The following is a 23,023-nucleotide window of genomic DNA, read 5'->3' as shown; positions in this document are numbered from 1 at the left end:
TATTATATATTAAAGATATCATTTAAAAAATGAATCAATAAATCAATGAATATATGAGGGATAGAAGGCAAAAAAAGTGAGAAAATGTAGAGAATGAGCCATGAATTAGTGGCATTTTTTTTTGTAATTTATTTTTTTCTTCACCCAAGGATATGTTTTTATTGATTTTAGAGAGATAACAACGTGAGAGAGAAACATTGATTGTTGCCTCTCATATACACCCTGAATGGAGATCGAGCCTGCCCTCAGGCATGTGCCCTGACCAGGAATAGAACCTGCCTTTTGGCATATGCGACCACACTCAAACCAACTGAGCCACCCAGTCAGGGCTCTAATTAGTGGCATTTGCTATATAGTTCAGTACTGCAACTGTTGAGATACGGTCCACAATTTTGGATTAAGATGGCTCTCTGGCTGGCAAGGCCAACTGAGAACCAGAATAGACTTGGTAGACCTAGTAGACTTTCTGTCACCAGTAGCTTTCCCTAAAGCCATCATTCTATGTATAAGTAAGGATGCCTGTGATCTATCAGAAGGGTTTTATTCCCCTAGATTGGGTGATTGGAAGAAATCACCCAAGTTTTTGGAAGCAAACCCAGTGTTATACAGGGGTGAGAAAATAATAGGTTTACAGTTGTGAGTACGCAAAACACGAGTTTATTCTTGTCTTATTATTTATTAATTATTGTTTTATTTATTTGTAAAACAACTGCTCACTCTGTATGCCGTGAGATAGTTAGCTGATGGCAGATCTGCCTTGTTATCAAAGCAGAGGAAAAAGGAATATCTTAAAAATGATTTGCAATAATAATTGTTATCACCCATTCCTGTCCTTTCAAGGGTAACTTCATTAGAGCTATACACTATAGATTCTGTATATACTTTGATCCAATTATAGCAATGGAAGAAAAGGGATTTTTTTTTCCTTTCTGCATTTTCCTTGTAAAAGAGAAATAGTTCAAGATTGATGGAAAGTCATAATGCCCCAGGGTTTCATAACACCAGCTCTTTTTCTCTTACAGCTATAAAGTAGCTATAAAGCACTCGAGATTTATTGTTAAGATTATTCTCTAACTCTATATCTAGAATAACCAAATAGGTCCCAAGCAACTTTGAGGCCATCTTTATGGTATAAAAATTGGTTAATAAAGATGAATCATAAATAGGAGAAACACTCCTGATGTCTACATGCATATTCATTATTCCCCTAACTTTAATGTAAATCCTGCAACACAGATTGTATGTGTGAGAATGTATTATAAAGATAATACTAACTTCTGTAACAAGCAACATCACAATGTCATTGATTTCATACAACAGAATTCTATTTATTTTTCATATAACAGTTCATTGTGGGCGTTTCTGCTTGATGGAGAGCATGGGTCTTAAGTAATTCCTATTCTGTGACTCCAGGAGAGGTAGTCATTCAGAAATTCAGAAAACCAAGTTCTTTCCATAATGGTGCTCTATCTTCTCCCAGGACCTTTCTAGAAAATAGAAAGAGATGGTAGAGATGCCCCATATGCCTCCGAAAGCCCTGCACTGACATTTCATTGGCAAGAACTGGCCAAATGGCCAGCCCTGCGTGCAGTGAGGAGGGTTGTAAAGCACTGCCCTCATCTAGGCAGTTGCTATCCAGGCACAGCAGACACCATGAAAGGGTGAATGCAAATTTTGGGGATAACTAGTCATTTTCTGCATTGTAGGCCAACATAATGGCATTTAAACTTGCTATATCAGTGGTACTGTAAAGTTAGTATCAAGTACTCTAAATTGACTCCCCCTCACATAGGACCCCAAAGATAAAGTCAGTAGAGTAAACCCTTTGTGTTTCAAGTCACCTCTGTTGACCTCTTGGAGAAACGGGATCTGCCATCAGAAGGGTCTGCCTAGAGCAGTGGTCGGCAAACTGCGGCTCGCGAGCCACATGTGGCTCTTTGGCCCCTTGAGTGTGGCCACGAAGTTTCAATCGCACTGTACGTGCGTGCCGCACGTGGTATTTTGTGGAAGAGCCACACTCAAGGGGCCGCAGTTTGCCTACCGCTGGCCTAGGGGACTATAAAGGAGCACTTCAGGAAAAGCACCCTGCAGTGAGGTTTACCCGACTTCTCATTCCAAGCCCTGTGGGTCAGCGTGCTCACATCGCCACACCTTGATAAATGAGGAAATGGGAAAGTAGGAAGACATTCTGAATTGTTTAGCAAGTGCCTTCCAGAGGAGCTGCCTAGAAGAGGGTCTGGAGCTTATCCCCGGTTTAAGTAAAGTTCTGCCTCCTTCCCAGGGATGAGTTCATGCCTTGCCAAAGATTCAGGACATGAGCACAATGTGGTAATGTCTCCATTCAGGCAGCAACGAAGATGGAGTCCAGTCCCTGAGTGGGGAGACCGTTTGTGTAGGTATCTATCAAGTCCAAAGACAAACCCATGGCACACATTACTGAGGTATTTCAGAAGTTGCAAATCAACTGCCTAGTGTTTTCATTTTTATTTATTTACTTGTGCTTATTTAAATCCTCACCTGAGGATATGTTTTACTGATTTTAGAGAGAAGAGAAGGAAGAGAGAGAAAGAGAGAAGAGAGAAAAATCGATATAGGAGAGAAACATCTATCAGTTGCGTCCATACACGCCCCACCAGCGTTTGAACCCTCAACCTAGCTATGAGTCCTGACAGGGAATCGCAACCTTCCCGTGCACAGGACGACACTCCAACCAACTGAGCCACTCCAGCCAGGGCCTGGTGTTTATTTTTAATTTCTAATGTAGATGACATCACTGACAAACCAGAAGGTTTAACATGAGAATTCATATTGCTAGCTTTAAAAAAAAAATCAGAATAGGTGGCAACCTGGACATACATGTGGCAGCAATCTAGTTGGCAAAGACTGGGTGTCTGCTCTTAGTAACAGAGAAACGCCCTCTGCAAGCAGTACAGTTCCGGTCTGGTCCCAGTCATTCATTTACCTTTCCACCTGGCCCTGTTTCAGTTTTCCCTCTCTGAAAACCTCTATCCTAGTGCCCAACTTCACCTTGGGTGGAGAATTCGGGCATAGCAATCAGACTTCACAAAACCCTTGAGGCCAAGAGAACCATTGTCTACTTGCCTCTCAGATCACTTTGTAAATGGCCAGCCAAAAACCACAGCAATTTAAGCAGAAGACTAAACATCATATTTAGAAGGAGTGACTATGTAATTAGGAAATTCTCACTCCCTAAGCATCAAAATCAATTATCTTGATAAAGTCCTAGTACAGCTAACCACTCTTGAAATATACATTTATAAAAAGAGAAAGAAAAACCAAAACTAATTTTAGGTGGCCAGGAGAAGGGCGTTCTCCAGGGACAGGGCTGAGTTCATTCTAGGACATTTGTCAGCCTGTCTCTTGTGTTTTAAATGTGATTCACAGGCTTTAAGTCAAGAAAGAACTGTTGTTGCTTGAGCTCAAGTTCGGTAATTACGAATGCTTGGGAAGTCTTAAAGGAGTTAGGGCAAAGGTGTGTGCGGATGAGGAGACTCTGATTTGAAAGGAGACCCACACAAGGGCGGGACCCCATGGAATAAGTCTTCTTAGACCACTCCTGGCATATGTTAAAGCATCGGTTCTCAACCTGTGGGTCGAGACCCCTTTGGCGGTCAAATGACCCTTTCACAGCGGTCACCTAAGACCATCCTGCATATCAGATACTTACATTACGATTCATAACAGTAGCAACATTACAGTTATGAAGTAGCAACGAAAATAATTTTATGGTTGGGTCACAACATGAGGAACTGTATTTAAAGGGCCAGAAGGTTGAGAACCACTGGGTTAAAGGATCCCAGCTGACTTCCCAAGGAGGATGTTCCACTGGGGACTCCCATTTATCTGAGACGGTTTCAGGCACCATCTGCACTATAGACATTTTCTTCTAATATGACTCAGTATAGAAATTGAATTCATAATGTAAGTTCATGCTTCCCTGCTCGTGGCATTCTACTTGACTAAAAAGAAATACACACTTTACCTAAAAATAATTTTGAATGACCTTTTATTTCAGTTGGCTTGAGGCTTTTTATTGATTTGTTTAGGGTTTATGTGGCTGAGAGAATGGGATTCTTCTGGTGTTGTCTGTCTTAGCCTCTCCCCAGTGGACAGAAATTGCCCTTTGCTTTCATGTCCTTGCTCCCCACAGTGCAACTAAATCCAGAGCCTCAAACTGGTGACTTGCAGGCTAAATTGAGCCTTTTATTTGACTCTTGGTACATGTTAACATTTTGGAATTTGAGTGTTTTAAACATGAAATACAATTCCAACTGGCTCCAGTTCTCAGTATTTCTCTATTGCCTAATAGCAAACCTGATTTGCAGATTTATGTTGTTTCTTGGGCCCCATGGGTATTTCCATTTAGAGATTCTGAAATTAATGCCCATATATTAAATTGGTTAATACATGAAAAGTCCTAAGAACAGTGCCTGCCACATTGTAAGCACTCAGTAAACTGTAATTATTACCCTCATTCTATCATCATCATTAATTTTATGGTTTTATATTTCCCTGCAATTTTGTAGCAATATTTACTAGATTGGTTCTAGCCCAAGAGATTTTTATTTTCTCTTTTAAATTAGGATATTTTCCTTTCTCCAGTTTTCCATTTACTTATCCTTTCTTATAGTATGATTCTTTACAGAAATGATCTGAATAAATTGGACTACACTTAATGGCAAACAGGAAAACAGCCAGCTGACCAAATAAACCGATGCTAGACTGAATTACGTAGGGAACAGTGAAGAGCCAGTGTCTTCCAAGCATGACAGAAGCAAATAGAAAAAGTCCAGTGAAGGCTGAGAAATAGACCAGGCTAATTGCAGCTGGGTGAACATCATTGTTTTCCACGGGTCTGTACTTGATTGTTAAAGGGCGCGTATGTCATTAAAGACCCTATGCCAGCGGTTCTCAACCTGTGAGTAGCGACCCCTTTGGCAGTTGAATGACCCTTTTACAGGGGTTGCCTAAGACCATCCTGCATATCAGATATTTACATTACGATTCACTAAAGTAGCAACATTACAGTTATGAAGTAGCAATGAAAACAATTTTATGGTTGGGTCACAACATGAGGAACTGTATTTAAAGGGCCAGAAGGTTGAGAACCACTGCCTATGCCATGGAACCCCTCCTCATCACTTTGTGAAAGCAACTTGGAAATCCTAGACAGGCAAGAAAAATACGCTGGAGTTGTTATTCTTCTCTCAACACACAGATGAATATTGGATTACCGGATCTTCACCAATCCTATTTTTACAGAGTGAGGGGTTGGCCTGAAATGGTGAGAATGGGGCCTTGGCTTAGGAGGCAAGAGTATGGTGGTCAGGTCTTGATCCTGCACTTGAGTGCTAGGCTTTCATTTCTGTATTTAAAGAATGATGGTTAATAATGTACTGATGGTTAATAATTCAATCAAGGTTATAAAACAAGTCTTAGTTTCCTTAGTTCCCAGAACCTATGTCTTCAAAATTTTTACTATCTTTTCAAGTACAATAGTAACTTTCAGTTTGACTAGGTGTCTCTGAACTATGAGTAATCATTTTGGTAAATCTAAATTATTTTCCTCATTCACAATCACTTTTATTCCCAGCTATCATAGGCCCCAGCTGACTCTTCCTACAGAAAGCACCTAACTAAAAATAAAATCCCCTAGGCCTTAACAGAAGACACCTATAGGGGGAGAGGACTTCAGTGCTGACACAAAAATTTCAAGGCCTGGGACATGCACATTAGCTGGGATAAAGTGGGTTACCAAGTAGCATCATTATTGCCTTACATCCTAGTGTAATTTGCTTTTAAATGCTGAATGGTTATCTATATAAGGCATCAAGAGTCTGGCTCCTTGGATGTGGCAAGTTCATTCCACGTCAAGGCCACAGAATTTCATGCACACTTTTGAGAGAAATTATGGGAGTCATGGGGGAAATGCTACAAGAACACTGCAAAACAAACACAAACTTCATTGGCGTAAAACAAGTAATAAATCTTTATTTAGTTCACCAGTTTGCAGGGCTCAGCTGATCTAGGCTGATCTTAGCCAGGCTTGTTCACACATCTATGGTTAGTTATAGGTCAGGTTGATGACTCTACCAATCTCAGCTGGACTTGCTTACATCTCTGGGTGCCAGCCAGCTGCTGGTTGATCTTGGATGATTTGGGCTGTGTGACTGAGATGATTGGGGTGACTTGGCTTTGTTCCATGTAACTTGTCCTCTACCAGACTAGCCCAGTGGTCAGCAAACCGAGGCTCTCCAGCCACATGCAGCTCTTTGGCCCCTTGAGTGTGGCTCTTCCACAAAATACCACGTGTGGGCGCGCACGTACAGTGCGATTGAAACTTTGTGGCCCATGCGCAGAAGTCGGTTTTCGGCCTGGGCGAGTCTATTTTGAAGAAGTGGCGTTAGAAGAAGTGGGGGATCAGTTGGTCAGGCGACGGGAGATGAGGCCTAGAAGAAGTGGGGGGTGTCGGTCGGTCGGGCGACAGGGAGAGGAGGCAGTGCAGGCGGGCCGCGGGATACGCAGCGCGGGGGAGGCGCGCGCCATTCATGCACGAGCAGGCGGGCCGCGGGATACGCAGCGCGGGGGAGGGGCGCACAATTCATGCACAAGTTGAGTGTGGATGGGAGAGTTGGAAGGGGTCGACCTCAGCGAACGTACCTCAATCAGATTGAGGACGTTTTTAGCAAAGGCCAGCTTAGGAGTACCCTAATTAAGTTAATAACAATGTACCTACCCATATAGTTTAAGTTTAAAAAATTTGGCTCTCCAAAGAAATTTCAACCGTTATACTGTTGATATTTGGCTCTGTTGACTAATGAGTTTGCCAACCACTGAACTAGCCCATCCAGGAATGTTCCCATGAGCATGGAAGAATAACAGAAGTGAAAACTGAGGTGTACAATGGCTTTATCAAGCCTCTGCATGGGCTATGTGTGCTAACATTCTATTGGTCAGAGTGAGTCATAGGACCACTTCATATTCAAGAGATAGAAAGATAGATTCTGTCTCTTTAATAAGAGGAAGTCATAAGGCAAAGGCTGTAGATACAGAGGGAGGTGAAGTATTGGGGCCATTAATTCAGTCTGTTGCAGAGGAAAATCAACTGGGTTCTGATCCTAGTTTTGCTACTAATGAGCTGTACCCTTAAGAAAGCCACTTCTTTTAGCTACAGGTTTATACTAAGTAAAAGGAAAAGGTTTGACTATATAATTTCTAAAATCTCTTTTCAAAACTACTGACTCTTGGAGGGGTTGACTATTTGAGATACATTTTAAGAATCAGAGTAGGTATAAATTATGGGTTAAGTGAGGAAATTGAAGCATTTCAAGAGAGATGTATTAGGGAAAGGACAGTGAAAAAGAAATGGGGATGGAGCTAGGGAAAAAGTCACAGGAATCTATGTTCTTTGTTGAATTAAGAGCAAATTTCCTCTATAGGTAGTTTCCTGGAGAATATGGATGTAAAGAGGAGTTTACACATAAGAGATATGTCAGAATGCATTTGGCTTTTGACCTGAAATAAAATTTTAAAAGCATGTTCTTGTCACCCTGGAAGGATTTTACGTTTTTCATTCTCCACAGCATCAAACATCAGGCCTTGCACATATCAGGGTGTTCAAAGATAATGTATGTTGATAAATACTTCAAAATTGCCAACAATCCAGAATGTAGGCCGCAAAGAGAGATCTAACAAGTACCATAATTGCGTTGCATTGACCAAATAACAACTCAAATGACATAATTGGAAAGAACGAAGCCCATGTAATAGACAAAGTTCCAGATGTTTTCAGCTGCAAATTCTTTTTCCCCTCTCTTTAGAAACAAAGTTTTCAAAATTAATTAATAAGCAAGCACAGTATGCTGATTACTTAATATGCATGACCTCATTTGAACAACAACTAGTGGAAACTGGCATTATTATCCCCATTTTACATATGAGGTGATTTAAATTCCAAGGGGTTAAATAAGCTGCCAAGGTCAAAGTTGGTAAAATACAAATACCCTGTGTAGAGAGAGAATCGTACCTACCCCTCAATGAATTATCCACTTGTGTAAATCTGTGGCAACAGTTTAATTTGTGATTGCATTGCTAGCCATTTGCAACAGGCTAATTAGTATTTATTTTAAAAATGAAAATTAATTTTAATATCATTTTCAAGCAAATATATTTATTTAGGAAAAGTCTGCCAAAAATATAGGCATACCCCATACTCTAGCACTTGATTAAAAGTACCAGGAATGTAATCCATTATTTTTCTACATTGGCAGCACTTCCCTAACTTATTTCTGTTTAGGTCTGAAGTATTTTTTATTTTGACCTAGAAATTCACTGATCACCATTTTCTTTATATTTCTGTTGCCATTGGCAACCTTGAATCACAAGGTTGAACAAATGCTGCATTTTACTTGAGTGGTTTGTAATTTTGAACTTCGAGTTCATATTCAGTGGGAATTGTTTATCTATAGGGTTCACTGCAGGCTGCCTTAGGTTTTAGAGAATGCCAACAGTCTGAATTTGCTGTGCCTCTGCTGGGACTCCATCAGTTTTATTAATTTTTTATCAGCGTTTGATTTATTGACACTGGACACCCATTCACAAGGGTAAAGTGAATTGGAAACTGCACTCGTTCCTGGTGCTGGTTCGGCTTTCTGATCCCTGGTTGCTGGCACGTTTCCTCCCAGCAGCCCTATGAATCTCTAGGTTCCTCACCTTGTCCCCAAGATTATGGACTGAGATTTCCAGTCCCCATTTCCGCAGGGCCTTCAGGCTCAGCACTCCAGCACTCAAACTCCTTAGGCCTTCCCCCACCCTTTTAGAACAGTAACAGCCAGCTCACCAAAGAGAATCTACTTGCTATCCCTGGGCCTTTTAACTGCATTCCTTTGTCATTCCTGTGACTCCTGGATTTCTTCTTCTCACATTAAAACTCAGCTATAAATTTAAATAAGTATATATGTTCTGTCTTATTCAGCATTTCCTTGTGTTTGGAGTAGAAGACAAAATTTGCCACTCTGCCATTTTGACTCAAACTCACATTGTAGTTTGTTCTAAGGAAGCTTAGAAGAAAACAAACAAAACCTGGAATGGTTGGGATATATAATGTAGTCCCATTTTCCCACGTGCTATTTTCCAACAATCCTCTGGTAACTTGACCAATCTAATTCTGTGATTTTTATATGATCTTGTTATTTCTGTTCTTGGTTGAAATAGAAATTCTCCAGATTATTCTAAAAATAAGTCGAGGCTTTGCAAGGTTGCTCAGGCTAATGTTGAAACCACCCATTCTATATATGTACTTTTAAAAATATATATTTTTATTGATTTCAGAGAGGAAGAGAGAGATAGAAAAATCAATGATGAGAGAGAATCTATTGATTGGCTTCCTCCTGCAGGCCCCCTTACTGGGGACTGAGCCCACAACCTGGGCCTGTGCCCCTGACCAGAATTGAACCTGGGACCCTTCAGTCTGCAGGCCGACACTCTATCCACTGAGCCAAACCAGCTAGGGCTCTATATATGTACTTTTTAATGCTTTTTCCATTGTTATTAATAGCCTCTTAACTAATTGATGATGTTGAGGTTAAAATACCATAATCCCTGCAGTAATTTTTCATAATTGGGGGTGGGGGGTATCTAGTCTACATTCAGTGTTTTGCAGTTAAAATATATATATTTTAGATTTTGTTTTATTTTAGAATACTATTTTCATGATAAAAATAAAATAACTACATTACCAATAACTACATTACCATCAAAACAAGAAGTCAAGAAATTAAAGCACTCATAATTCCAAAACAGTTTGTATCTTAGTATTTCCTTTCAAATTAATTCTGTATTCTTAGAAAATATTTTCATAGTTATAATCATGGTACATACACAACTGTATGTAGATTCTTAATTTACCACAGCAATATAATCATTTTTCCCTGTTTTCATAGCCATTTTTTGGTTTACATTTAGTGACACATTGTATTTCATTAAGTGGAAGCCTTGTATTTTATTTTACAGAAACTCTAAATTTTATTGATGTTTTTGTTGTTGTTTATTTGTTAGTCTTATTATTTTCCCCAATCTTTAGCAGTAAATTTAAACATATTTGAGCAAGATAATTATAGTACCATTTACCATCCCCATTCCCAAGGGCCAGAGAGATATCTGTAAAAGAGTTAAGAGACTGTGAGGAATTAAATATTAAAAATACAAGAGGCTCCCAGAGAAGAAAATGAGTGAAATAATATAAAATGTTTAATGAGAAAACAAACGGAAACAAATGACCCTATGTGTATATTAAAGGTAACAACTACACAAAGAATATAATAATTTCTAGTGAGTCTTAGCAGAGTAATATCATTGTGCATCCTTAGTGAGATATATTCTGTTGGCGGGGAGGGGAAAGAACCTGTAAAGAGCCTTAAGCTTCACATGGTTATTTTATTGGTAGGTTATAACATTAAAACTGTTCTGTATATTGCCAGGTAAAGCAAATAAGTATGTTCATGTTATTAGAAACCAAAGATACAAAATTAATTACAAAATAAAAAAGATACATAAATATAAAATCAAGGAAGTGAAGAGAAAGATTTATACAGTGACATTTAAATTTGAAAAAGTAATATGCTAATATTTTTCAAAATATACGTCCTAACTGTCCACTGAGATGGTCCAAGTGCACTGACAGGCCGGTGGCAGTGAGCGCCTTCAGCTCCCAGAGCTTGGCTTGTGAAGCTTTCTCCATGGAAGCCTCTTTGGAAAAGAACCTGATTCCAGATTTGAGGCAGGGAAAGCACAGAGGATGTGAGGCATCTTGTTCTACCGAGGAAAGCAAGCAGGGGCTAAAAAATGAATAGGGAGGAAGCATGTCAAAAGGACCCAGAAGCCCGCCTGAGAGGGCTCCTCTGACCACACCTGGGAACATTTGACCTCAAAAAAGAATAGCAGCTGTAAAAAGGAATAAATAAAAATCAAAATCTATTTCCTGTAGTTATTTTCAGAGAAAGAGGGGGGAAAAAAAAAGAAAGAAAACGCATTGGCCATCTTTTAAAATAATTATTGCCCCAAGTCCTTACTCAGAAAATGTGTAATTAAAGGAAAATAATTAAATGCTTATTATTCTCTGGTTTCAGTTTGTTTCCTTAGAGAAGTGGCTTTGATTATATCTCTTCGGTGACTCAGTAACCTGGCTTATTTTGTATTTATGCCACATGTACATTATACTGAGCTGCTCCTTTTTTTCCTGTTTGTAAACTAACCTTCAGGAGTCACCTTGTTTTCTCCTTCAACTTCACTTATATTTCTCCCTCTAAAAACCTTGCTTAACTAAATCAAATATCTGCTTTACTTCTTAAGGCAGTTGAAAAAATGCCAGAGGCGGAGTAACATCTCAAGTATAAAAGTCTTTGACAATATAGTCATGCAGGCCTGAACACATTTGAACTAGCTTTTCCTTCTTATCTAACAGAGTTTACAGTAGCAATGAGTGGCAACATCTTTTGAAAATCAAGTTGACTAAGATAACTTAGAAATTGAGTGTAGCTAGTAAAATTGGAGAACTCTGCCTATAATAAAGTGAACTCTGGAAATGCTCTTGTTTATTAATATCTGAGTATAATAAAACAATCTGTCTTAAAAATAGACTTTAGACTGTTCTTCCTTCCCTTTTTGTTCATTTTTAAAATATATCTTATAAACTTAAGATCAAGCAAGCTCCTGGGTGCTAATTTAGAAAAGCTCCAAGGCATATCCTACAAAATCTAATTTCTCCTAAAGATCTATTTGTTCTATGGTGATTTCCCCTCAAAAATGTATTTTGAGGTCACAGCAATGAAAAGATGGGGGCAGCTGGATTTAGTTATAAGTACTTTATGAAGCTGGACTATTATGATATGTCTTTGAATTCTCCCACTATATCAGTTAGTATTGCCACAGACTGCTGCCTAACAAACAATCCCAAACTCAGTGACACAAAACAATAAGCATTTACTAAGCTCATGAGTCTATGAACTGGCGGGGCAGTTCTTCCATTCGGGGCCAGGCTCAGCTGATCTCAGTAGCCATGCTTGGCCTTGTGTTTAGCTAGTGGGTTTAACTTTCATGTCTAATTGTCAGTTGAAATGATAGAGAGAAGTATAACTGAGTCACGTGTCTCGTCATCCAGCAGGTTAGCCTGAACTTCTTCACATGATGCCAAGTAAGCTTCCAACATTGAGAGCAGAAGCACACAAGCCTCTGGAGGTCTAGGCTCACAGCTGCAGACTGTCACTACATTCAACTGAACAAAGCAAATCACAAGGCCTCCCCAGATTCTAGGAGATGAACAATACATTCCACTCTTCTTTAAAAACTATTTTTCTTGATTTCAGAGGGGAAGGGAGAGAGAGAAAGAGATAGAAACATCAATGATGAGAAGGGATCATTGATCGGCTGCCTCCTGCACACCTCCTACCAAGGATGGAGCCCACAACCCAGGCATGTGCCCTGACCAGGAATCGAACCTTGACCTTCTGGCTTATAGGTTGACACTCAACCACTGAATCCAATCAAGCTGGGCTACATTCCACTCTTGATTGGAGAAACTGCAAAGGCCATGACCATAAGGAGGGGTGAAGAATTGCTGCCACTTATGCAATCTATCTACCATTCCCACAGGGCCTGAAGCTTGAGTTGCACAGTGTAGAAACTCAAGTTTGAGTACATGAACTAGAATATAGTAGTTCAATGAGATGACCCTGAACCCCAGCAGAGGGATGATTAAGAGCAAGCCCTGATGTCCAGTGGACCCTCTGAAGCTCAGGATTGTGGGGAAGGAAAATTAGGAGGAATCCAAACTGAAATTCCACAGTTGGACCCACTTTCTTGAGTCCTCTGATCTAAGCCCATTAGGAGACAAGTTAGACATTCTACACAAGCCCAATAGGACTCATGAGTGTGGATTGAATTGATTGCCAAAAATTTTACAAATCAGGAGATCTTACAAGAAAATTTGGATTTGACTTCTCTTGAAAAACAAAAATCTTTTAGGTATCAACTACAGCTGAGCTTTAGGCACCCCCTTAGACAGAGAACGTCCTCACCAATCCTACTTCCTTGCACACAGCCTGCTCCTCTTTTTTTTATGACTTGCCTTTCCCCATAAATATCTCTTTGTAACACATGGGCTGGAATAACCCTAGATTCCTGATAGCTGAGCTTCTGTGGAATAGAGCCAGACTTTGTTCAGCATACTTTTCATGTTTTCTTACAATGAGTAAGAATTTTATGTATAAGAAGAAAAATAAGTAAAAAGAAGAGCTGGAACTTGAAAATTAATAATAAATGCAATTTTTTAATTAGCTCATTAATAAATGAGTTTTTTTAAAGAGTGAAACATGGCATTTAATATATTAAATTAATTTAATTTAGTTAATACATTAAAATATTTTCATTTATTAAAATAGTTTAGAATACAATAAAATCTACTAATCTATGATAAAGGAAAGAGTCCATTGAAGTTACAATTTAGCTACAGCTAAGGTCAGTTATAAAAATTTTTTTAAAATAATTATTAAAATTAAATTATTATTATTATTTTGATACTATTCTTTATAATAAGGAATATATATTTGCTCTTTTTCCAAGTTCCTGGTATAGAGCTCCTTCTAAAACCCTTGGGATTTCATAAGTGATGATCAAGATTAAAGTGTCTTTTGTTATGTTAATGAGGTGACTATTGTAAAGCACTGGGGATGGGGGTTGGTCTGGTTGTCAGGGACCCAACCACATGATGAGAGGGTTGGAATTTTTAGTCCCACATTCAGACCTTCTGGGAGAGGAGAAGGCCTGGAGGTTTTGTTCAAAAGCCAATGGCTTATTTCACTTAGCATAATACACTCTAGATCCATCTATGTTGTTGCAAATGTTAAGGTTCATTCCTTTTTATGGCCAAGTAATGTTCCATTGTATATCTGTACCCCATCACTTAGCATAATACACTCTAGGTCCATCCATGTTGTTGCAAATGTTAAGGTTTCATTCCTTTTTATGGCCGAGTAATGTTCCATTGTATATCTGTACCCCACCTTCTTTATCCAATTTTCTATTGGTGGGCATTTGGTTGCTGCCATATTTGGCTATTGTAAATAATGCTGCAATGAACATAAGGGTGCATATATTCTTTGGAATTGGTGTTACAGGTTTTTCCAGACATATACCCAGAAGTGAAATTGCTGGGTCATAAGGAATTCTATTTTTTATTTTTTGAAGGACCTCCATACTGTTTTCCATAGTGACTGCATCAATTTGCAATGCCACCAATGGTGCACGAGGGGTCCCTTTTTTCCACATCCTTGCCAGCACTTGTTATTTGTTGATTTATTGATGATAGCCATTCTGACAGGTGTGAGGTGGTATCTCACTGTGGCTTTAACTAAATAAATAAGTCAGAAAAAGATAAATACCATCCTATTTCACTTATATGTGGAAATAAGATAGCCATTCTGACAGGTGTGAGGTGATATCTCACTGCAGCTTTAATTAAATAAATAAGTCAGACAGAAAAAGATAAATACCATACTATTTCACTTATATGTGAAAATAGAGAACAAAATAAACAAACAAACAAAACAGAAAAAGACTGATAGATACAGAGAATAAACTGTTGGTTGCCAGAGGGAGGAGGTTGGGAGGGCTGGGTGAAAAAGGAGCAGGGATTAAGAAATACCAAATTGGTAGTTACAAAATTGTTATGGGGATATAAAGTACAGCATAGGGAATATAGTCAATAATATCGTAATAACTATGTATGGTGCCAGGTGGGTGCTAGGATTATCAGAAGGGGATCACTTTGTAAATTATATAATCATCTAACCACTATGCTATACACCTGAAATTAATAAAATAATATTGAATATCATCTGCAATTGAAAATAAAAATAAAAGTCAGCAAGTTAAAAAAAAAATCAATTCAGTTTTAGACAGTGGGTTCATGCTTCCAGTAATCAAAGCCTATATCTGACTTCTCTGAAAAGGAAATAACCACAATGCTTTTGTTGAACGCGACATCACTGAACTATAATTATTTCTAGCACAGAGGGCTGCACCAGGAAGCATTTTGTAAAGTATATTCAATAGAGTAGTAATTCATCAAATAGTCCAAGATTTTGCTAGCTTATTGTGATGGTTAGTTTTATATGCCAATTTGGCTAGGCCACAGTACCCAGATATTTAGTAATCAAACATTATTCTTGATGTTTCTATAAAGGTATACTTTTTGGATGAGATTAACATTTAAATCAGAAAACTTTGAGTAAAGCAGATTCCCCTCCATAATGTAGGTAAGCTTTATCCAATCAGTTTACATATATGCTATTGGTTCTGTTTCTCTAGAGAACCTAACACAGATATTAAGAATATTCTGTATCGTTCTTATTTTACTAATAAATTCCCATTCTCGTTTTAAAAAAAATGCCAATGGTCAATAATGTAATCAATAGTGCCTATGTAATGACAGCTCCGTAAAAACCTCACCTTCCCCATACTTTACTTTGCTCTATGCATCTCTTTCATCTGGCTGTTCCTGAGTTAAATCCTTTGATAATAAACCAGTAATCTGGTAAATAAAATGTTTCTCTGGGTTCTGTGAACTGCTCTAGCAAATTAATGGAACTCCTAACTATAGCCAGTCGGGCAGAAGCACAAGTGACAAACAAGACGTCCCAATTGGTGGGGGTGGAGGGCAGTCCTGTAGGACTGAACCCTTTAACTGTGGAATCTAATGCTACCTCCAGGTAGATAGTGTCAAAATAGAGTTCAATTGTAGGACATCCCGCTGGAGTCATAGAGAATTGCTTGGTGGTGTCGAGGAAAAACCCACACATTGAAATTGGGTGCAGAACTGTAATGACCAGAATTATAGTATTAAAAAGTGATTAGAAAATGTTAATTTAAGTATGTGTAATATTCTCACATTTCATGTTTCATTTTTTATATAAATTAAGCAAAGAAACAACATTATCAAGCAACATGGAGTGTTGTCCATCAATGACCTAAGAGGAATTGACTTCTAGGTCAGGTAGAATATATCTATAGGTGAAGGTCCCCCAGTCTAATCCAAGTGAAAACAGAAATCTGCTGTACTCTGAACCCAGGGCTCCATGCTTTTCTCCCTTTCCTTACATTCTTTGGAAATGAAATTTTAAAGGTACATGTTACTGAATTAAAATTGAGGAGAAATGACGATGAAGTCGGGATAGTAGTAAATGGAAACTGCCAAACACCAGGCTGAGATCTTATTCACACAAAAGAGTGTGACAGTGTAAAAGCTTGACCTTCTAAATGGTTGGGCACGTCGGAGAGACTTGGCCATCCTCTTCCTGTACGTGAAGATCCTGGGCTTCCCCTGACCCTGACACTGGGGATGGGGATGTGTATAAAGGTGCCTTTGCTCATCTCAGCAATGTGACTCTCAGGGCCCTGGAGATACCTTTCTTTTTTTTAAATTTATCTTTATTGTTGAAAGTATTACAGATGTCCCTATTTCCCCCACTGCCCCAGGCCTTTCACCACCCTATTGTCTGTGTCCAGGGTATCTTTATTGTTGAAAGTATTACAGATGTCCCCTATTTCCCCCACTACCCCAGGCCTTTCACCACCCTATTGTGTGTGTCCAGGGATTATGCATAAACATGTAAATTCTTTGGTTAATCTCTTCCCATCCACCCACCCCTGACTTTCTCTGGCAGACACTCTTCTCACAGTATGTTTCCACCTTGGCTATTAGAATTCAGATTCTAGCACAACATATTCATTAATGCCCCACATTTTTTACTTGGGAAGAGTAGGTGACTCAGGCAAGTTATTTTTATCAGTCATTTTTGAAAAAAAAATATTCAAATAGATTCACAATCCATTATCTGAAACTCTTAATGCCCGTCATATTTCAGAATACATAAATTTTATGATTTTTAGAAAGGTGATATGATACATATACCATAGGCATAATATTTCAGGGAGTTCTGGGTCATCCTCATAATCAAACAGATTGTATCTACAGTACCGTGCATGAATATTCACATAAAGTGGGATAATTAAGGATTACAAATAGCCCTGTATCAGTTAATGTCAATGAGTTGCTATAAATTTACAAAAAAAAAGAAGACAAACTTCTGGATTTTTGGACTTTGGGTATTTTAGAATTGCAGATAAGGGATTATGAATCTATATGACATAACTGAGCTTTGGCAAAACTTCTCTGGCATAGAAGCAAGAGTACAAAGGAGTTGAACTAGAGGATGTTCTCAAGCTGCAGGCACCATCCAAAATGGAATGAATAAAGGCAACCAAGACACCAAGCCTAAGTGCCCATCAGTAGATGAATAGATTAGAAAACTGTGGTACATCTACAGGATGGAATACTACGCTGCTGTAAAAAAGAAGGAATTCTTACATTTGCAACAGCCTGGACGGAACTGGAGAGCATTATGCTAAGTGAAATAAGCCAGCCAATGAAGGAAAAATACCACATGATCTCACTCATTTATGGATAATAAAGACCATTATAAACTTATGAACAAAAATAGATACAGAGGCAGAGCTGCCTCGAACAGACTGTCAAACTACAGCAGGAAGGCCGGGGAGGGCTGGGGCGCAGGAGGGGAGGGTAAGAGATCAACCGAAGGACTTGTATGCATGCATATAAGCATAACCAATGGACATAAGACACTGGGGGGCAGGGGAAGCCAGGGGATTGTCAAGGGCGGGGGAAAAAAGGACACATATGTAATACTCTTTGTAATACTTTAAGCAATAAAACAATTAAAAAAAAAAGACACCAAGGGCAGATGCCCTGAGCACTGTCTTCACCCTAGGGCTCAGGGGTCAGGGGTCAGGGGCCTAGGGGCTGCACTGAAGCTGCAGATGAAGGACATGCAGCCCGGATCAAGACAAAAAGTAAAACTGGGAGCTTAGACAGAAAGATAATCAGAGTGTCCAGTGAGAACCAGCAGCATTGACATCACCCGGGAGCCCTGAGAAATGCAAGATCTTGGGCCCCACCCAGATCTCCTGAATCAGAATAAAAAATTAAGACTCCAGGTGATTTGGGTGCACCTTAAAGTTTGAGAAGCAGGAAAATAAGTTCCTTAAAGGTTTTAAGGACACATCTTAAGAAAAGCTGCTTCATTGCTCCTCAGAAGAAAAAAAGCACTTAGTCTTACACGTCATTTCTAAGATTATGGTCCCCCACTTACCATTCAATAAGCAACAAGAATTTTATTTAACAGTCTGGGTTTAGATTTGGCTCTGCTGTGCAGAGTGACACCCACCTCTGGCCCTGCCCTTCACCTCACTTCTCTGAAGACCGGCTTTTGCTTGCTTTATGACTAGGGCCACGTGTAAGACTGCATTTAAAGAAAGTGTTCTGTGACTTTTAAAAGTCTGAAAAGCCTCCTGAGCATTAAACATATAAATTAAAAGACAGTTTACACGGTAGCTAAAACAATTTATGAGGCAAATAGAAATTAGATTGAAAAGGAATAAAATGAAGATAAGATAAAAGAAGTCATAATAGAAGTTAAAGTAGGTTACAGGAATATGTTTGGTGTGTAAAAATGCATCCAGCTCCTCTTTACAAGCTCGGCTTCCCAGCCTCTGAGTGAGGCCACGCTCTCACCTTGATCCTCTCTCCGTTGCAGTCCAGTTCTTCATTGTTCTTCCCAGCTCGATTCATGGCTGACCTTGGCACTCCCAGCTATCAGTAGCTTCCAACCCCTACATTTAAGAACTTCAAATCATTGTCTATATATATATTTATTTCAGAGAGGAAGGGAGAGAGAGAGAGAGATAGAAACATCAATGATGAGAGAGAATCATCCATTGGCTGCCTCCTGCACTCCCCCTACAGGGAATTGAGCCCGCAGCCCAGGCATGTGCCCTGAACGAAAATTGAACCGTGACCTCCTGGTTCATAGGTCGATGCTCAACCACTGAGCTATGCTGGCTGGGCTACTTCTCTAAACTTTTTCAAAAGATTCATCCGTGTGTGTGTGTGTGTGTGTGTGTGTGTGTGTGTGTGTGTATTTATATCACAGCAGGTAGCCCTATTCTGCCACACATAACCTGAACTTGACTTTCAGCTATGGAAAAATGGCATGTTGAGCTAAACTCTGTTTTATATCTTTTCAATAGGTAACCTCTGGATGATATTAAAATTAATATATCCCTCCCCCACCCTTGCACATGTCATTCAAGAAGTTTCTACATGGGTGGTTATAGAAACCTGAATGATATAACATCACCCTTCCCTCTTGGTGTCTCCCAGCTGCAGGTGGAGCTGGAGCAAGAGTACCAAGACAAGTTCAAAAGACTGCCCCTGGAAATTCTGGAGTTTGTACAGGACGCCATGAAAGGGAAGATCAGTGAGGACAGCAATCACAGCTCTGCCCCTTCCTCCCTGGCCTCCGACGCTGGAAAACTGAACCACAGGCCTCCCTCCAGTGAGGAGCTGGAAGGAGAGCGCCCGGGAAAAGAGTTTGACACTCCTCTGTGAGTGTTCCTGCCAGGCCTTTGGAACATGCATGGCCTCTCAAGCTCCATTGGACTCTCTCTTATTACAAAGATCACTGCCCAGACCATCTTCCCAAGAAGCATCCCTTAGCCCAAAATCCACACCAAAACGAGAGTTCCAGAAGGATCCACGCAGACGTCCCCAGGCCCAGGCGCCATGTGCAATGTGGAAACAAATGCAGGTCTACTAGTGGAGAGTGCATGTATGTGGGATTTTTGTTTTCTTTCCAATAGTAAACTCAACGCAGGCAACTTCCAGGCTGCATGGACCATCTAGTGAAGGACTGTGTCTTCTTTGAAGAAAATCAAGCTCATGTTTTTATTTGAAGCTCTGGTATAAAATAGTTGCAAAGTAATAGAAATAGTTTGAGAAATGCATATCATTATTTAACACTATTGAACAACCCACTTTGAATATTGTTTTCCTACCTGCCACTCAACTACCGTATCTTCAATTTAACGTGCATTTTTTATTGTTTCGTCCTTTGCTTTGCAAGCACTGGTGGCTTGCAGTCTGCTAATTTATTTATCATAGAGGCCTCAGTGTATTTGTTGCTGACATGGCTTTCTCAGATATCATAGTGATTCAAATAAGCTGGTTTTCTTTCCTGAAAAAAAAATTACGTGATTGTATCTTTGCCCAGTGAAGTTATTCCCAGACTTGGCAGCATGGTTCATACATCTGGCTGCATGAGCAGGTTGGCCACACTCCTCCAGCCAGTGGGCTATCCGAGTTGACTATTTGCACTCAAAGTCTGGGATTCATTAGTCATTGGCCTGAAATGTATAAATAACTACATAGAATATGTTCAGTTGAATAAAAATATTTGAGCCAATATATGTTGAGCAGAGATTCAATCAGACTAAACAGGTCCCAGTGGTTCTTAATGTCTGACATTATTTTATGGTTCCTTTGTTTTTAATAGTGATAAAGATGGAATATTTATCTAAAGAATACACAGACCCATATATAAATGATATATATTATCTCTATGTATATACGTACACACTCAGCCATATAAGTACAGACACATGCACTACACACACACACACACATTCATTTGATTGTTGATGTGTGACAATGACCCAAACTCTTCCACAAGACTTAAAACCAAATTTAGGGATAAGAGGATAGAGATGAAAATGATCAAACATCTAGAATTCATGGGTAAATCATTGATATTTTAAGAAACAATTGATGGAGTTATTGATGCAAGTTGAATTAGATTTAGAATTTAGAATGTGAATTTGATATATATTTTGCAGGATCAAAACTGGATTTTAAACCTGTTTCAATAATCAGAATAGACAAAAATATATATGACAGAAATATGGGCATGTATTAGTATCTTCCATAATTATTAAATCTGAGAGATTTCATTTTTACTATAACATAAAAAATACTTCATTTATATATTTATTATATACATTTAATTCATTTAACTGTGTCTTTTTGTTAAGTTCTTATATTAGGTGGCATGAGAAAAACAAAGCATATCAAGGTAAAACTGATCAAAAACATTATTGAAAAGTCTTAAATAAGAGAGAATAATTATATAAAGGAAAATATAGTTTAGAGAGTAACACAAAGAACATTGAAGTTAAAGCCCTGAAGCAAGATGCTCACAGCTTTAGCTTAAAATAAACCTGCCTGATTGTAGCTTAGCAAAACATTTTAAAACACAAAGCCAGTTGTGTCCTAAAAATTATTTCAAGAATTTAATATTTTTATGGAAATCACTTTATTTAACTTTAAGCAATAACTAAGGATCACAATTAAGTTTTAATCAAAATGAAGGCTTAGTTCAAACATTAGGAAAAAGTGTTTGATTAAAAACACACATCTAGTGAGACACAAGGAGGAAAATCCCATCCTCTTTGGAAATGATAGTATTTTGATCTGAAAGATTTGGGGTGTTAATTAGACACTTAATACAACTTAACTTCCATTGAAAGAGATATCTTTTGTAAATCATTCTACTTTTGCACTTTGAAAGAAAGGCATTAATCATAAGGAAGTAAGAATGGTCAAAATCGAATGCTGCATTTTTATAAACAAAATTACAGACTGTCTAAAATTGCAGAAGCGTGAACTAATAATAGCATTCATAACCAAACGCAATAGTGATTATTACCGCATATTGTATTACATTTAGTCCAGAGATAGACTAAGGTTGAATAACCTTGACTTACACAAAACTGTTTTGGTAGTTGCATTTCATTATCTTAGTGACTCTAATATGTTTGTATTTGGCCATTTATTGTAACCACATTTTTATATCTGTGCAATGACACTTTTGCAGTTGTGGGGTAGTGTGTAACACTGTCCATCTTGCATCATCGAAATTACTACAGTGATATTATCATTTAACAATATTAATATTACTTGAAATAGACAAAGGTAAGGAAAAGGGGTCTATTTGATGTGCAGTTTTGTGCCTTTATGTATTTGCCTTGTTCTTTGTTGAATGTGTAAAATTCTGTACTGTGGTTTTTCCTATAATAGAGAGTAGAGCTGTGTATTAAATTAGCCTGTGCCCCTCTGGTACCTGTACACTACTGAGAATAGCGTGGTTTTGGCCGTGTAAACCCATTTTCAAAGTTCTGATGACATGCCATGTGATTTGGTTTTTAACATTTCACTTTAACATTTCCATATCACCATGCATCAATTACTATTCCTGTAATAGTTAAGCAGTCATTAAATAATTCCGAAAGAAAGGGCCATTGCTTGCATTACTTTGAACTTAATGTTGTGCTTTGCACTGTATAAATATTGCTTGTGATGGATTAGATATCGTGACCTTTGCCTTTTCAGAAGAAAAAAAAAGGACAAAGTATTTGAAGCTCTTAAAATGTACATATTTTGGTTCTCCTATCTCAAATTATTTAAAAAGCATAATTCACATTTTTGTAATAATTCTATGCAATTTTGTGGCATGATGTTTCTTCCACTTGTAATTTTATGTGCTTTCATCACAAATCCAAAGGAAATAATAAAACTTTCTTAACACAACCCAGCTGTTATTTCTTGGTGTCAGGACCAACCTTCTTTTGATGGGCAGGATGGTGGGAGCAGGCACAATGCCAGTCTTCAGGGATGTAACGCCCATATCCGTGCCTGTGCACAGACTCGAGATCCTGCAATGCTTGTGACCAGAGGGCACACCTGTCATTATTCCAAGATTCTGCCACCCCTCTCTATTTTTCCAATACTCCTCCCTCCCTCCCTTCTTTGATCAAAGCTAAGGAAGGCAACACAGTCAAAGGTTTTTTGACAAATAGTGGAAGTGACAAGAACTGACAGAGTACTTTGTGGAGAGCGGCTACAGTGTTTGGACAGGTTCAAGCCTCGGACTAATGAGAGGGCACAATCCTTTCGTGGCCACGTGCAAGTCCCAGCTTGGAGGGCAGAGCCCTCCCAGCACAATTATAGCCAACAGCTGTAGTTGTAAGCTTGAAC

At 38.8% G+C, this 23,023-nt stretch overlaps 1 protein-coding gene across 1 annotated transcript in view; it reads left to right on the top strand.

Moving 5' to 3' along the window:
* PLCB1 (phospholipase C, beta 1 (phosphoinositide-specific)) overlaps window positions 1–22,576 on the top strand; it is a 616,974-nt gene extending 594,398 nt beyond the window's left edge. The window contains exon 33 of the mRNA XM_005874740.2: window positions 19,316–22,576. Within this exon, the coding sequence (XP_005874802.1) occupies window positions 19,316–19,543 (228 nt within the window). The 3' untranslated portion in view covers window positions 19,544–22,576. The remainder of the gene's footprint in view (window positions 1–19,315) is intronic.
* Window positions 22,577–23,023: the final 447 nt, after the last annotated feature.

This window comes from Myotis brandtii, unplaced genomic scaffold (genome assembly GCF_000412655.1).
Source record: "Myotis brandtii unplaced genomic scaffold, ASM41265v1 scaffold45, whole genome shotgun sequence".
In the NCBI taxonomy this organism is placed as follows: Eukaryota; Metazoa; Chordata; class Mammalia; order Chiroptera; family Vespertilionidae; genus Myotis; species Myotis brandtii.
This window is presented reverse-complemented; position numbering and strand designations above follow the sequence as displayed.